The sequence below is a fragment of the Oreochromis aureus genome, linkage group 3 (assembly GCF_013358895.1).
Source record: "Oreochromis aureus strain Israel breed Guangdong linkage group 3, ZZ_aureus, whole genome shotgun sequence".
In the NCBI taxonomy this organism is placed as follows: domain Eukaryota; kingdom Metazoa; phylum Chordata; class Actinopteri; order Cichliformes; family Cichlidae; genus Oreochromis; species Oreochromis aureus.
The window spans coordinates 34,572,713-34,586,345 of NC_052944.1; the positions used below are offsets into that span (position 1 = coordinate 34,572,713).

At 41.4% G+C, this 13,633-nt stretch overlaps 1 protein-coding gene across 3 annotated transcripts in view; it reads left to right on the forward strand.

Annotated features, from left to right (window-relative positions):
* Window positions 1–13,633, forward strand: part of si:ch211-200p22.4 (phosphatidylinositol-binding clathrin assembly protein) — a 107,336-nt gene that overhangs the window by 86,415 nt on the left and 7,288 nt on the right. For all 3 annotated transcript variants that reach the window (XM_031726944.2, XM_031726943.2, XM_031726942.2), the window contains 5 exons: window positions 1,578–1,721; window positions 2,063–2,093; window positions 2,355–2,487; window positions 11,558–11,614; window positions 12,709–12,825. In XM_031726944.2, the coding sequence (XP_031582804.1) occupies window positions 1,578–1,721; window positions 2,063–2,093; window positions 2,355–2,487; window positions 11,558–11,614; window positions 12,709–12,825 (482 nt within the window). The remainder of the gene's footprint in view (window positions 1–1,577; window positions 1,722–2,062; window positions 2,094–2,354; window positions 2,488–11,557; window positions 11,615–12,708; window positions 12,826–13,633) is intronic.

Below are 13,633 nucleotides of genomic sequence, written 5' to 3' on the forward strand. Positions count from 1 at the left end.
AGAAACTTCGTAACGTTTGTTCCCAAACTTTTTTGTCTTATCCTCCAGCGTGAACTTCACTCGTTAACTTTTAGATGTTATTTTTCTTTTTCCAGCCTTACCATTGATAGTCTCCTGTCTCCTTTAGTAAGTTGGTAAATTCTGCCTGTCGAGCTGTTTGTTGTTGCGTTGGAGCCTAATACAGCTCACAGTGAGAACAGCTGCAGATTTCAATGGAAATCCAGTCATTTTTTTTTCTAAAAGTAATGCTTAAATGATTTGATATAGGTGGACAAGTTTCAGCAGACATCTGCTGTTTTATGCTGATATTAAAGAAGCTAGTTTGTCTGTTTGGGTTAGGTAAACATGATATTTTTGGCAACCCAAAGTAAAACAATGCTCAGAGGAACTGCAAAAAAGGAACTACATCTCAGACACTGCTGACCTCAGTTAACATGTTCATGAACTTTAACATTTGACAAGTATTGCTTGTTTGGAACGGAGGCCAGAGTAAAGACTCTCTCTAAAAATCACAGTTTGCAAATCACAAACCACAAGACTTCTGGAACAATGTCCTTTGAACAGATGAGACCAAAGTGGAGATGTTTTGCCGCGCAGCACCATATCTGAAGAAAACCCAACAGCATATCAGCACAAGCACCTCATACCAACTGTCAGGCACCTTGTAGTCACTGAGTCACTAAAAATCCTCCACACTGATGTGAGAGACTCAGAAAGCCACACACAAAATGATTACTTCATGTTGTTGCTGATAAAGGCAGCTCTACAAGCTGCTGAATCACAGGGTATATTCAGTCCTGGGAAAACGTTCTTTTTCACATGTGTAACTCCAATCTAATTAGCATTTAGGACAAGTAAGCTAACATTAACGACTTAGTTTGATTACGAAAAGGCTCTCTGTGTATCACCAGTAAGCGTGTTCAGTAAACACAGTGCTCTTTGCCAACATTGCTACACTGTTTACAACAAATGTATTCTTTCCCACATCCAGTAAAGAGCGGGATAGAGGGGTTAACAGCATGTACAGTTGGGCGTAGTAGCATCCAGGACAGTTAAGCTAACATTAAACGTGTGGTAGCGTGGTTTAGAAAGACTAAGGATTTGTAGCTACAGTGAAGGATAACTAACATCTCCAGAGGTAGCTGTTGGTGAGAAATACTACACCATATTCTTGTTACAGTAACCCCACGAAATGTAATTTGGCTGGTAAAATGTTGATTGCTACTGTAGCTGAGCTGTGCGGCTCACATTAAAGCAGGCAAACGGAGTGATATATATGTAGCCTTTTGCTCCTTGTCTCTTTATTGACTTGGCATATGGAGAAATCCAAAGCTTGACAGGCCTTCTGTGCCTAGTTACAGTTTTCTAATCTGTAATTGAACAGTTGCTGTTGAGGGAAAAGGTTTATCAGCGGTCAAGTCTGCCACTCAGTTAAATTAAATATGAAGCGCTTGATCTTGCTTTTCGCTCAGTCTTTCTGCCTGCCTGTATGCCGTTATTAGCAGCCATTCCTATTAAAAATGCAGTTTTTCCGCACACCCATCTCACTCGCTTGTTTACCCTGATTTCTTCTTCAGGTTTTGATGCTCTCGGAGACCTGTTAAAGCCTACAGTTCCCACACACACCGCACCTCCTCCACCTCCCCCTCAAGTGGCCATCCATCCTGGAGGAAAGCTGCTAGCCAACGACCTCGACTCGTCTCTGGCCAACCTCGTAGGCAGTGAGTGTCGAGATTCATGTGAATAGACCAGCAAAGATGAGAGAAAAACTCAGTTACATAACGTGGCACATGCAATGCCTGGCCTTGATACGTGCCTGCAGTGTACTCTGACTCTTAAGGACATATTAAAGTTTACTGTTGCTTGTACATAGAAGTGAACCTGCATATTCCTCTTTAACTTCATCTGTTTGGTTGGAATTTGTTATTTCTTTGTGGAAATATGAACCTCTTTTCATGAGGAAAAAAAAGCATCTGAGGCTGAAATTCCTTCCTGCCTCTCTTTTCATTGTACTCTCTTAACTGCGATCACTCACTTTCTCTTTGTTTCCAACCCTCCACAGATCTGCAGTTTGGTGGGACCCCAGCCAAAAAGTAAGTTTTGCTGAGTCGTGATGGTGCCTTTCCTGAATTGTGCCTGTAGTCTCTGCAAAAGCAAATATACGCTTTTAAGCTGTTCTTGGTCAGGAAACTGTCAGCACAAATCTCAGAAAGCAAATTTATTATAAACTGCTTAATATACGCACACATCTGTGGCCTATTGAATCAGACTTTAAAGATTTGAAAAACATAAATAGCAAATTATATGATAACTAAACCTGAGATTAAACGGCTGAATCCGCTTGACCTCCACAGGCCAGATATGCAGTGGAACCAACCTGGAGAGAAGAAGCTGACAGGCGGCCAGAACTGGCAAAATAAGACCATGTCGACCACACAGTGGAGCCCAGCACCCATGGCCCCACAGCCCATGCCTGTACCACATGTGGTAAGGAGACCAACACATGCACAAATACCCAGCTGCTGCAAAGAATTGCGCAACCTCAACATTATGCCCAAAGGCGTCCATCAAGGTGTCTGTAAGTCCTGGAAGTCTTGGTTAATTTTGGTTTATCACAAAAAGAAATCTTATCTTCTCATTTGGCATTTTTGGCATCATTCCTGTTTAGTGCTTTAATTTAGATTAACCAAGTTAACTAGCTCAGATATTGAGAACAACATCACAAGATGTCCACAACAGCTATAAACTGGACCCAGTTGGGTAGACTGGTGGGAAACAAACCTGCAAGTTTGGAAAAGAAAGCAAAGGACAAAATGAAACTAAAGCTCACTGGTTACTTTGTTAGGTCTTGCTAGTTCTGAGTTACTTTTCCCTTCAGAGTTGCTTAATTCAGTAAAATGTCATCTAAGTATCCATGATGTGAGTGTCCCGTTCTGCCACGTCTCAAAGGGGCTCTACTGAGTCGAGATCTGGTGAATGTGGAGTCAAGGAATCAGTTTGAGATGATGTGAGCTTTGAGACATGGTTTGTTATCCTGCTGGAAGCAGCCATCAGAAGATGGTACACTGTGATCATAAAGGGATGGACGTGGACAGCAACAATACTCACTACGATCAGAGCATCAGCCTGCCTAAGGGGCCCAAAGTGTGCCAACAAAATATCCCCCACAGCGAGTTATTAATCACTGAAGTGTCTTTGATAATCTTACAAATCTGTTGCTTTAATACCCGGTCTCATCATGTTTCTTATCCTCAATGACTTTAATTGCTGCCAGCTTTCATAAATGATGCCCCAAGCTACGAAAATGAGACTTGAGTTGTGATAAACCAAAGTTATTGTTCAAGTCATGAAAAAATCTTACAGAAAGAAATTCATGGGAAAGACTCTTTATTGTTGTTTGATGCACAGCATTTTGGGAAATGCGGTTGTTTGCTTTGGTGCTAAGAGGTCGATGAGAAGATGCCACACTCAAAGCTCTGCTAGCAGTTCTCTTTGCTTCGGTCAGCTAGTTAAAATAATGTAAAAGAAGTATCCTTTTTTTTTTTAAACTCCAAAACTAAGTATAATTTCTATACTGAAAATCATGAAGGGGCTTATTCAGTTAATTCAATTCAATTCAATTTTATTTATACAGCACCATATCACAACAACTGTCGCCTCAAGGCGCTTTATATTGTAAGGTAGACCCTACAATAATACTTACAGAGAAAAACCCAACAATCAAATGACCCCCTATGAGCAAGCACTTTGGCGACAGTGGGAAGGAAAAACTCCCTTTTAACAGGAAGACTTGAGACAAACAGCTGAGACCAGAAACCTAGACAGAAAGTGTTTACTGAGGTAATAAATCAGTTAGACACAGCAGTAATTTTCATTTAGATTTCCATAGAACTGAATAACTTCTGGCAACCTGATGAGTCGCCCCCTGCTGACCAATCTCAGGAATGCTGGTTTAAGCTTAAATTGTCAGACCTCAAAGTTACACCCCCAGAAACCCATTTTACCTCTGCACCGCATCCTTCTACATAAATGTAACTGCACGTCGGGTCAACACATACCAGAAGACTTGATTGGCGTGGAAGGTTGCGATGTGGGGATAAGAGTTGTTTCTGGTTACTTCGTTAAGTTAGGACGTAGATTTCCTGCAAAAGTTTAAATCACGCTTTAGGACACCTTTGCATCCACCGCATTGGTGACTTTGAGCACCGTCACTGACATCATCACCAGATGTCACCGTACACTCTTCAACTCGGCTGTGGCGGCACAACATCCCAAGTTTCATAAATCAAACCAGCAGAAACTAATTAATTTCATTGACCAGTAATTCCTGTCATTGTTTTCATCACCCAGTTTTTTTCCTGACATAAACGAGACGACAGCTAAATTAAATCTAATGCAGGGTGACAAAAACTGATGAAATGTGTTGACAAAGTCTGGAAACAAGGTCCAATCAAAACTTATGTTACATAGAAAGGCAGGATGAGTCTGGAAGTGAACCAATCAGTAATCTCCTTGTGCAGTAAGATGTTCACATTTGATCTGCGCTGACGAACAGGGTGGGGTCATACAGCCACAGGGGCTCTTTCCAGATCCAACACGTCCACGTCCTCACTGCGAGGGCATGTAGCATCTTCTCATCTCACTGTGCCGGAAAGCAAAGTTCCCAAAATGTCAGTGTAATAATTTGGCCTCCTTTCATGTTTCTGCCAGAGCTGGAGACAAAATCAGTTTAAATATTTATTTTGGCTTCTCACAAACATACAGTGTGATACTGAGCTGACTGGAACTTGCAAACACTTTGTAGGACATGCATCTAATCTAAAAGTGTGGCACTTCTCACACCGAGCGCTGTGAAAATGTCTGTGCATGTCTGTGCGGTGGTCTTTGTTGTGTCAGCTCGGTACATTTTATAGCTGCCTGTGCATGCACTGTGTGTGTGTATGTGTGTGTGGTTATTTGTGTGCGTTTGCTGATCCTGGCAGCTCCTGATTGTCGTCCTGATCTCTTGACTGCAGTTTCTGGCTGACGTGGACAAACTGTCACTAACCCTCCGCTTCCCCTCTTTCTCTCATTTTCTCCTCCTGTTGATCTTTCCCTTTCTTCTTTTCTTCGCTCGCTGTCCGCTTCACCTCTGCTGTCATTCCCTCTAATCTCTCCTTCCTGTCCCGCTCATCCTCCTCGTCCGCTCGTTTTGCATCGTCATCCACTCGTCTTCCTTCCCTCCTTGGCTCGTGTTCTGCTTTATCACGACTCTTGTTATTTTTTGTTTTTTGTTGCGTTGTCATCTTCTCGTCCTGTTTTCTTCGCCCTGCCTCTGACACCTGCACGTTTGCACCGCGACCCCTCATTCTTTAATTTATTTTCTGCTTGTTTCCTGTGCTTCTAACCTTTCTTTCACTCTCGTTTTTCCTCCTCCCTAACTTCTCCTCATGTTTACCTCACTGTACCGGTTTTGCCACCCTCTTTCATCATCTCCCGCTCATTTTCCCCCACTTTTTCCCGTCTCATCACCTTGCCTCCTCTTCCTCCTCCTCCTCCTCTCTTGTCTTTCTCTGTTTTTTGTCCCTTTTCCTCGTTGCGTCCTGATGCAGAATGGAATGTTCTATACTAGTTATGTAAGTACTTATCTCTGTTTAACGAGCTGCTCAGACACGTCCTCTCCTGGGTATCTTTCTCTTCATCTCTTTCCCTGTCACCTCTTCTTTCACTTGCATTCCCCGGAGACGCTTATTTTAAAAAAATAGAGAGAGAAAAAAAGGAATTTCATTCTGTTCCTGCACCATTATCATAAATAACCTTCTCACCTCTGTGATAAAAAGTAATAGTCTGCGCTGCTTATGTAAGCAAATTGATGTGAGGAAGTTAGAACAAGGCGCTCCTTCTCCCTACTAAAACCTAAGAGCTCCATTCTTCTGGGTGTCTTTTAAAGGATCGGCGTCTAATTTATTTGTCAGCCGTTCATCGGGTTATTATCCACATTTTTCTCCCCCCTCAATCAACAAATCCCATGAAACGGAAACAAAACAGCAAACCGATCCACTCTGAGGCGCTTCAGAAGTCTGTTATCTCTGTGGCTGAAATGGCGACGTTATCTCGGTATGAAAGGAAAAGCTTCATGTGCGGCAGAGGTCCGGTCCAGCACGCACAGATCAAAGTATTGCAATGAAGGATTTAAAAGCAAGTTACTAAATTGTTGCAAACAGCCACAGAGAGTCAGCTCTACTGTTTTTTTTTTTCTAATATAAACAACACTTTTCAGTCATTAACGTCGATCTGTGTATCAATTTGGTCTCATTTGTTGCTTTTAATGACCCTCAGGCCTGATTTAGACCTAGAGGTAGAGGTTATAGCGTAACCTTTTCTTTTCACGTCTTTGCTTATAAACAGACTGCAGTGAACATTTATAAAAGAGTTGTACATTATATAAAGAAATGACCTGTTTTGCAACAAACTTTCAGATGCTTGAGTTTTCAAGATTTCTACATCCATCTGTTCTCTTTTGCTTTTCCTTATCAGGCTCAATTAAACAATAAATTAAATAATTAATTAATTAATTGCCCATAAATGCCAGATGTAGCAGAAATTATACAAATTAAACACTCCAGTTTCAAAAAATGTAAATTTTCTGGTAATAATGTCATGGTTCAGGCTTTACTGCAGGGGTGTCAAACATGAGGCATGGGGGCCAGAATTAGCCCGGCAAAGACTGCCATCTGGTCCATTGGATGGCTTTAAAAAATGTGAAATAGTACATAGATTTTAGATTTTTGTCATTTTCATAAGTGTTGAAGCTTTTTCTGATAAGTTATTCATACTGCATCAAAATAATAATTAATAAATGGCAGAAAAGTGCCTGTTTTTTCTACTCTAAAAGTTTTTTTTCATCAGGCAGAATTTAAGAAAATTAAATAAGACATTTTCCTAAATTCATAAAACTTTGTTTTAATGAGCTTACTGAACGTTATCTGTCATTTTAGATTTTTTTTTTTTTACAATTTAGTCCCAGAGTGTTTCTTTCATTTACTACAGCAGTGTTTCTTTGTCATGTAGAAATAGATTTGCTGTTGCACTTAGACGACTTCTTCTATTCAGATATCTCAGGGATTCAGTGTGTAGTTAAACGGTAATAAACTACACACTGACAGAAAGGAGTTTCTTTGGTTCAGCTTTGAGATCGAAATGGGAGCGATATGTGTTTGCCATCGCTACTTTACAGGTCGTTTACCTCCTCTTATTGGCTGCTCTTGCAAACAGAAAGCTTAAGGTATATCCCACATCACTGACATAATACAGCGTTAAGACTCAAACACAAAACAAAATATACTCATAATAGCTCCTCTTCCCCCATACAGTCGGCATCTGACGACCTGCTCTGTACCCTTAAAGACTAGCTTTGACACCTCAGTATATCTCAGTTAAGACTTGGTTTAATGACCATTAGAGTAGTTGAAAAATAACAAAGAGCCTCTTAGTCGACTTTCAAGGGGTAAAGAGTTTAAACACCCTGCAACAGAGCAGCAAAATCCAGCTGAAATGAGTCCCTGATGCACCAAACTTCTTTTTTTTTTTTAAGAGATGTGCAGGAAAAAAATGTGTGGAAGTAATTCTCAAACCAGCTAATTCTTAAGGTGTTATATTATTTCAGCCTTTAACTCCCACTGACAAGCCAGCAAGAACAGAAATTGCCTATGGGGATTAATTCAGCAGCACAATAGTAGGAAAAAGAGTGGTGATGGTTCCCTGAGCGGAACAAACTAAAACAAACTTTTCACCTCTTACACGGTACGACACAGAAAATCCTGCGTGGTTCAGTCAGCACGACAGAAACATCAGCTTTAACCAAACAAAGCTCAGAGAGAGGAGAATATTAATAAAACTGCTCATTACTGTCCCCGAGAATGAAAATGCACAGTCTGCGACTCCAGCGCAGCTAAGATGACCTCCCATAATCCATGAGACAATAAATAAATCATAGCAGGACTGCGTGAGACATCACAGGTAACATGAGTAAGCAGCTCGTCACGCTTCACGCATGATAATTCAAACTCCCACGTCTGAGATTCTCAACAGAAGGGCAAGGTTGTAACGGTCTGTGCTGGCTGGATATTCAAAAATGCCATCAAAAAGCATTTTTCCTTTGCATTTCTTTTTTCTGTTTTTTTTAACTGTGACTGAGACTGCAGGTCACTCAAGGTCAGAAGTCTGAGTTTGCATTAGAAAGCACAGAAAGAAGAAAGTCGCTTGTGCCGAGGAGATGGCAGAGGGAGCAGCAGAAGTTCAGCTGTGAAAGCTGAAACTTGGGATGAAAGATGCAGAGAAAAGACAGATTTCTTTTTCTTAATGCGCAGATAGGCAGGGAGACACGCTGGTGGAGGATGGAAACAGCAGGCGGGAGATTGAGCATAAAAAGACGGATACAAACTCATAGATGTGTCGCACGATGCACCGAGGAGCCGTCAGCGGCGTAAAGACAGATGGACAAAAACACCGGTTGAGAATCTGCAGCGGTGCATCGACACGTCTCACCTTCTCTGCTTTGTCTTGTTTTTTTTGTTGTTTTTTTGCCGTGTTTTAAAGAAATAAGGAATAAAAATTATGCTCGCCGTCGTTTTTGCACAAGCAGCCGTGAAGACGGACAGGAAGCAGAGACAGATGGTTTGCAAATTAATGAGCGATTCGGGTGCAGATGACGGTAAAGTCAATTTCATCTTTAATCAGGGTTCAAATGCTAAAACCACAAACCCACTGATCAATTGCTGAACGCACAATAAATGTATCTGACAGATAAATTAAAGCATTTTTTTTAGCCGAATTGGCTTCTTTTCTTACAACTTGCAGTTTACCTTGATTAATGCTTTTGAGCAACTGTCACAACTCGCTCTACAAAGGCGAGAACTTACTTGAATACTGAGCGAGCAGATTGATTATCTCCTGAGGGCGGTTCGCAGGTTCACCTCATCTGGCTTGAAACCTTTTCTCCTTCGGGCGTCTTAACCAAAGTTTACACTGAGCGAGGCCAGGTCTTTACGCTTTGTGAGAGAACTTCAAAGTTGGTCATTTTGAGGGTCTTGCCATCGAACGTGGCCTCGGAAAATCAGCACAGAGAGGTCTTTAAATGTTTTTTTGCAAGGATCTTTTACCTCACATCCACATTTAAGTCCTGGCAATGACACTGCAGGGCTCAGACTCTGATTCTGACAGTGGCAGCCATCGCTCAGAAAGCTGTTTGACACTGAAAAATAACAGACGGACAATTAAGGCTGGCTAGCTTACTTGTTATCTTCACCAAGGAAATTGTGTTTTTATTTGTTAACATATAGAAAGATTTAAAATGGTCTCACCTTTGACCTTTGACCTCTCCTTCAAGTTCAATAGATTGGCGTGAAAGGTGAAAATGATAATGATGGTATATAGAGCTATTTGTTTCTGACTGCCGTTGTTTGTGCCGACAACATATTGGCATACAGGGAACGATGGGGATTCTAAATATTGCGTTACTTTTGACCTCCGACCTCTTCAAGGTCGAATCAGGTCAAGCTTTTTTAAAATGTCTTGTCTTTGAAACTTTGCTTAAAATCCTGCTGCCTTTGTTTATATTGGCAACATTTAGAAAATGGCACTGATGTAGGGGGATTTTAAATGTCACACATCACTGCCACACACATCATTCAAAGTTAGTGAGCTGACTGCTCTGTAACCAAAAGGTCAGGTAGGGGTGCTCTTCACTGGGACCACCCATCTTCCTCCTCTTATAAATCATGTTAAATCTTCAGTGTTCAGATGCAGTTTTCAGAGTATTTTAAATGACTTCGGCTCAGTTTTCATAAGGTTTAAAATGCTGGAGTCAAAAGCTCGCATAGCGCGCACAATCAGATCGGATCGAGTGAGGTGATAAATCATCCTGTGGAGCAGTCACGTTAGTTTGACTTAAAATTAAATGGTCACATCAGATGTTCTCATTTCATCAAGATAATGCAAGTAGGGGGAAAAACTCAATTTTACCTGGAGCCACTTTTTTTTTTTTTTTTTTTTTTTTTTTTTTTTTATAATGATGAGCAAGAACATCTTTAACTTCAGGCAAAGAGAGCGCGTGAGACACATTAGAAATAATAGAAACTGAAACATATCCCTTCTCTGAGTCAAATCTGAGCTCTCTGATTTTATGCACGGGCTGTTAAGCTCAGTGTGTCACACTGACTTGTACTTACTGCTCATTATCTTAATATCCGTCATAAAAGACAAATAAATCAACTCATGAACACGCCTGACGGTTATGTCTCACATTTTTTTCGGATGTGTCAAATTAATCCAGAGATTCTCCACATCTGTGGGAACTTTTCACGCATGAAACTGTCTGTTTGCAAAGAGCAGCGCATCACAAAAGAGAAAGTTAGACAGGCCATGAAAGGAGAGGGAGCAAAAACAGACACAAAAATAAATCATGCAAAGCTACGCTGGAGTCCAAGAGTAAACGTACCTCATTTGAAATGACCACAGCAGGTCCTTTTTATGGTGTCGGTGCATAAATAACAATTAAATGATGATGCTGAGGTGGTTGTATTTTTGCCAAAAACAAAACTAAACCCACAAGTGCACTCACTTAATTCATGTAGCCCATCATTTTACGCAAGCCTGCTATGACTTACCCATGCAGCTAATTGCTGTGTTTAATGGAAATATTGTACCGGTTTCTCTCAGCAGTTTGATTGAGGCTTTGTAATTGTGTTAAAATGCTGTGGTTGTCTCATTTACGATGATGGATTAGGTCTGTGAAGGCAGCTGTTTTTAATGGGTTTTTGCAAACAGTGGGGTGAGCGGGGGCTGACCTACAGCAAAGCAGGCAGTCACGGCTTCTCACTGTGTTGTAGTTATCTGTGATGAAAACTCTATAAGGTGTTCCCAAAACCCAGTGAGGTGCTTCCTGGTTGTGTTTGACAGACGTCAAAGTCGTATGGGCTCTGTCAGTAACTCATCTGTTGATATTAATACTCCTCTGTTGATTGACTGCTGTTGTGCAAGAGGCACGCCGCCCTGCACCTGCCCGGATCCTCTTGTAAACTGATTTCCATCCAGGACATTCGCCGACACGATACCGTAATGTACCGCAGACGCTCACGCCCATAAATTACTAATTTGTCAAGCAGAAATCGGGCGGCGTCGATGCAGACACGCGTGGGTTGTAAACGACGGCTACAAATTGCCCGTCACATCGAATTTGAAGCCTGTTCAGCTGTAGTGGATTTGATTTGCAAAGTGAGCAGGGCAGGGCCAATCACTGTGCTATTGAGCCACCCCTTTTTAAAGCAGTGGTAATGATTGCACTCAGTGGGAATCCACTAAGTACCCCTACTGCATGCTGCGTTATTGTGCTCCTAATGTGCACATACTTGAGCATTAAATGTACTCTCCTTGCACATAAAGTAGGCTTTATTGTGAGGTTTTTATTTTATTTTATTTATTTTTGAAGGTTTGAAGCCGTATGTGACAAAAGCCATGAAATGTTTGACTCAGGTGCTTTTGTTCTGATAGTTGACGCTGTTTTCTGTTTTTCTGCCAGGCTCCAGCTCCCATGGCTTTCCCCATGACCACACCGCAAGTGCCTGTGTATGGAATGGTAAGCATGCACATATTAACATATTCCCACACGTGCCTGGGGGGGCACTGTCGTATATTTATATGGAGACTAGAGCTGCAAGTCTGTATTTGTACTATCAATTAAACTGTATGTTTTCAAATGTAGCATAACTAGCATGGACACCCAAGTTTGAGAACAAGGGGACCTAAGATCCCAATGTTCACGTTTTGGACAGAGAAGACAGATGGTTTGAAAGAGGAGTGAATGAGTCCACCTATGTGCGCTGTGAACGACCACCATTGAACCGAGGGGGTGGCCTATGACAGTCTGCCACCTACCATGTAGTTTTGAGGTCCCTTCCCACTCGCACCTTGGGTCATGTGACCTCAGTGGGTCACATGATAGGATGATGCAAGGTCTCACAGTGGTTTCAGCTGAAACCTCTGCTGATAATGACCCATGCCCTCTTTCACACCTTGGCACATGTGATGAGACGCATGTTTAATAGTGGGTCAACTCCCAGGAGGGTTTAAATGCCTGGGACTCGCCACCTTCTGGTTTTAGAACCGAAGAAGCTTATTGGATGAGACGTGAAACATCTACACGAAATTTAAAGAAGTCCAGTCACCTTTTTTTTTTTTTTTTTTTTTTTTTTTTTTTTCCAAGCTCCTTAGATTTTAAAATTAAGATGCTCTTTATTTATCCCAGAAGTTGGGAAATTGTTGTGCTGCAGCAGCCAGAGTGATGATGATGATAGCTGGAGTCGTGGTTGTTTCATCCACTTAGCTCTCCCCTCTGTTACATCTCCTTACAAGGCCCGCTCAGAACAGCCAGTATGTTCAGCTAGTGAAGACTGTCCCACTACCTAGAGTTTAATATTTGGCACAATTCACCTGACACCACTTGTAAAACAAAAGCCATTTCACCTTCAGATTAAACACAATGAGCTTGAAACTGACTTTGTTGGGTGATGAAATCATTTTGAAAATGATTGCTCTGTGCTTAGCTGCCGCTGAGCGGCTGGTTGTCTGGTTTCCATTACTGCGTGTAAATCTATTTTCTTTAAACCCTTATGTCTTCCTGTCTTTAATTTTTACTTTGCAAACATCTCTCTGTGTCTTACCTTTGTCCAGGTTCCTCCCCAGATGGGTCAGATGGGTGGGGTACCTGTGATGGCTCCTCAGCCAATGATGTACAACCAGCCTGTTCTCAGACCCACTAACCCCTTCGCACCCATGCCCGGAGCCCAGGTAACTCTTATACATTTTTAATGTCTTTGCAGCAGATTATTTTTAGGAAATTAAATGTTGGACTCAAAGACACCCCGACATAATTTAATTAATTAATTAAATTGGCCAGGCTGGTTATGCGATTGTCTCGATGTGTTTGTTTGGCAGTGTGTTAGCAGGATTACTCAGAAAGTTTTGAATGAATTTGCATGCAAATTTTTCCAAACTTGAACCAACTTAGAGAAGATTAACTGCTAATAACAGGGCTGCTCTTATTATGATTACAACATCAGTTTAAATTATCACGTTCTTTGTGGGTGGCAAAACAGGAAGTTCATGCAACAACATGCTCTTACCAAGATTTGTGTTTTGATCAGTGACATTTTATCAGTTGACAGGTTTTATGAGTTGGTTGTATTTTGTTTTTTTGTTTTTTTCGAGGACCAGTTATCGCCCCCTGGTGTCCATTAAAAAGACATTAAAATGAAAATTTAAGGCACTTCCTCGTTGGCCTCAATTTACACGACCAGGGGCTCCATCCATTCTATGCCTCTTTTTCACTGGTACCTATTTTACTTGAATCAACTGTGTTTCAGTTGTTTTCCATTAAAACTGAGTACCAGCTCAATGTGCGTTGAGTCGTTATAGCAACGCTTCCACGTCATTTATATGCGTCGCAGTCATAACAGAACAGTGGAGGACGTCGAGGTGATGTTCTGCTGTTCGGTCTATGGCTTTTTGTCAGACTCGGCACCATGATTCTGGTTTCTGTGTAGCCGTTTGACTCATTTCAGAGTTTCAAAAATGGCAGTTTTTGTTTTCGCTCTCA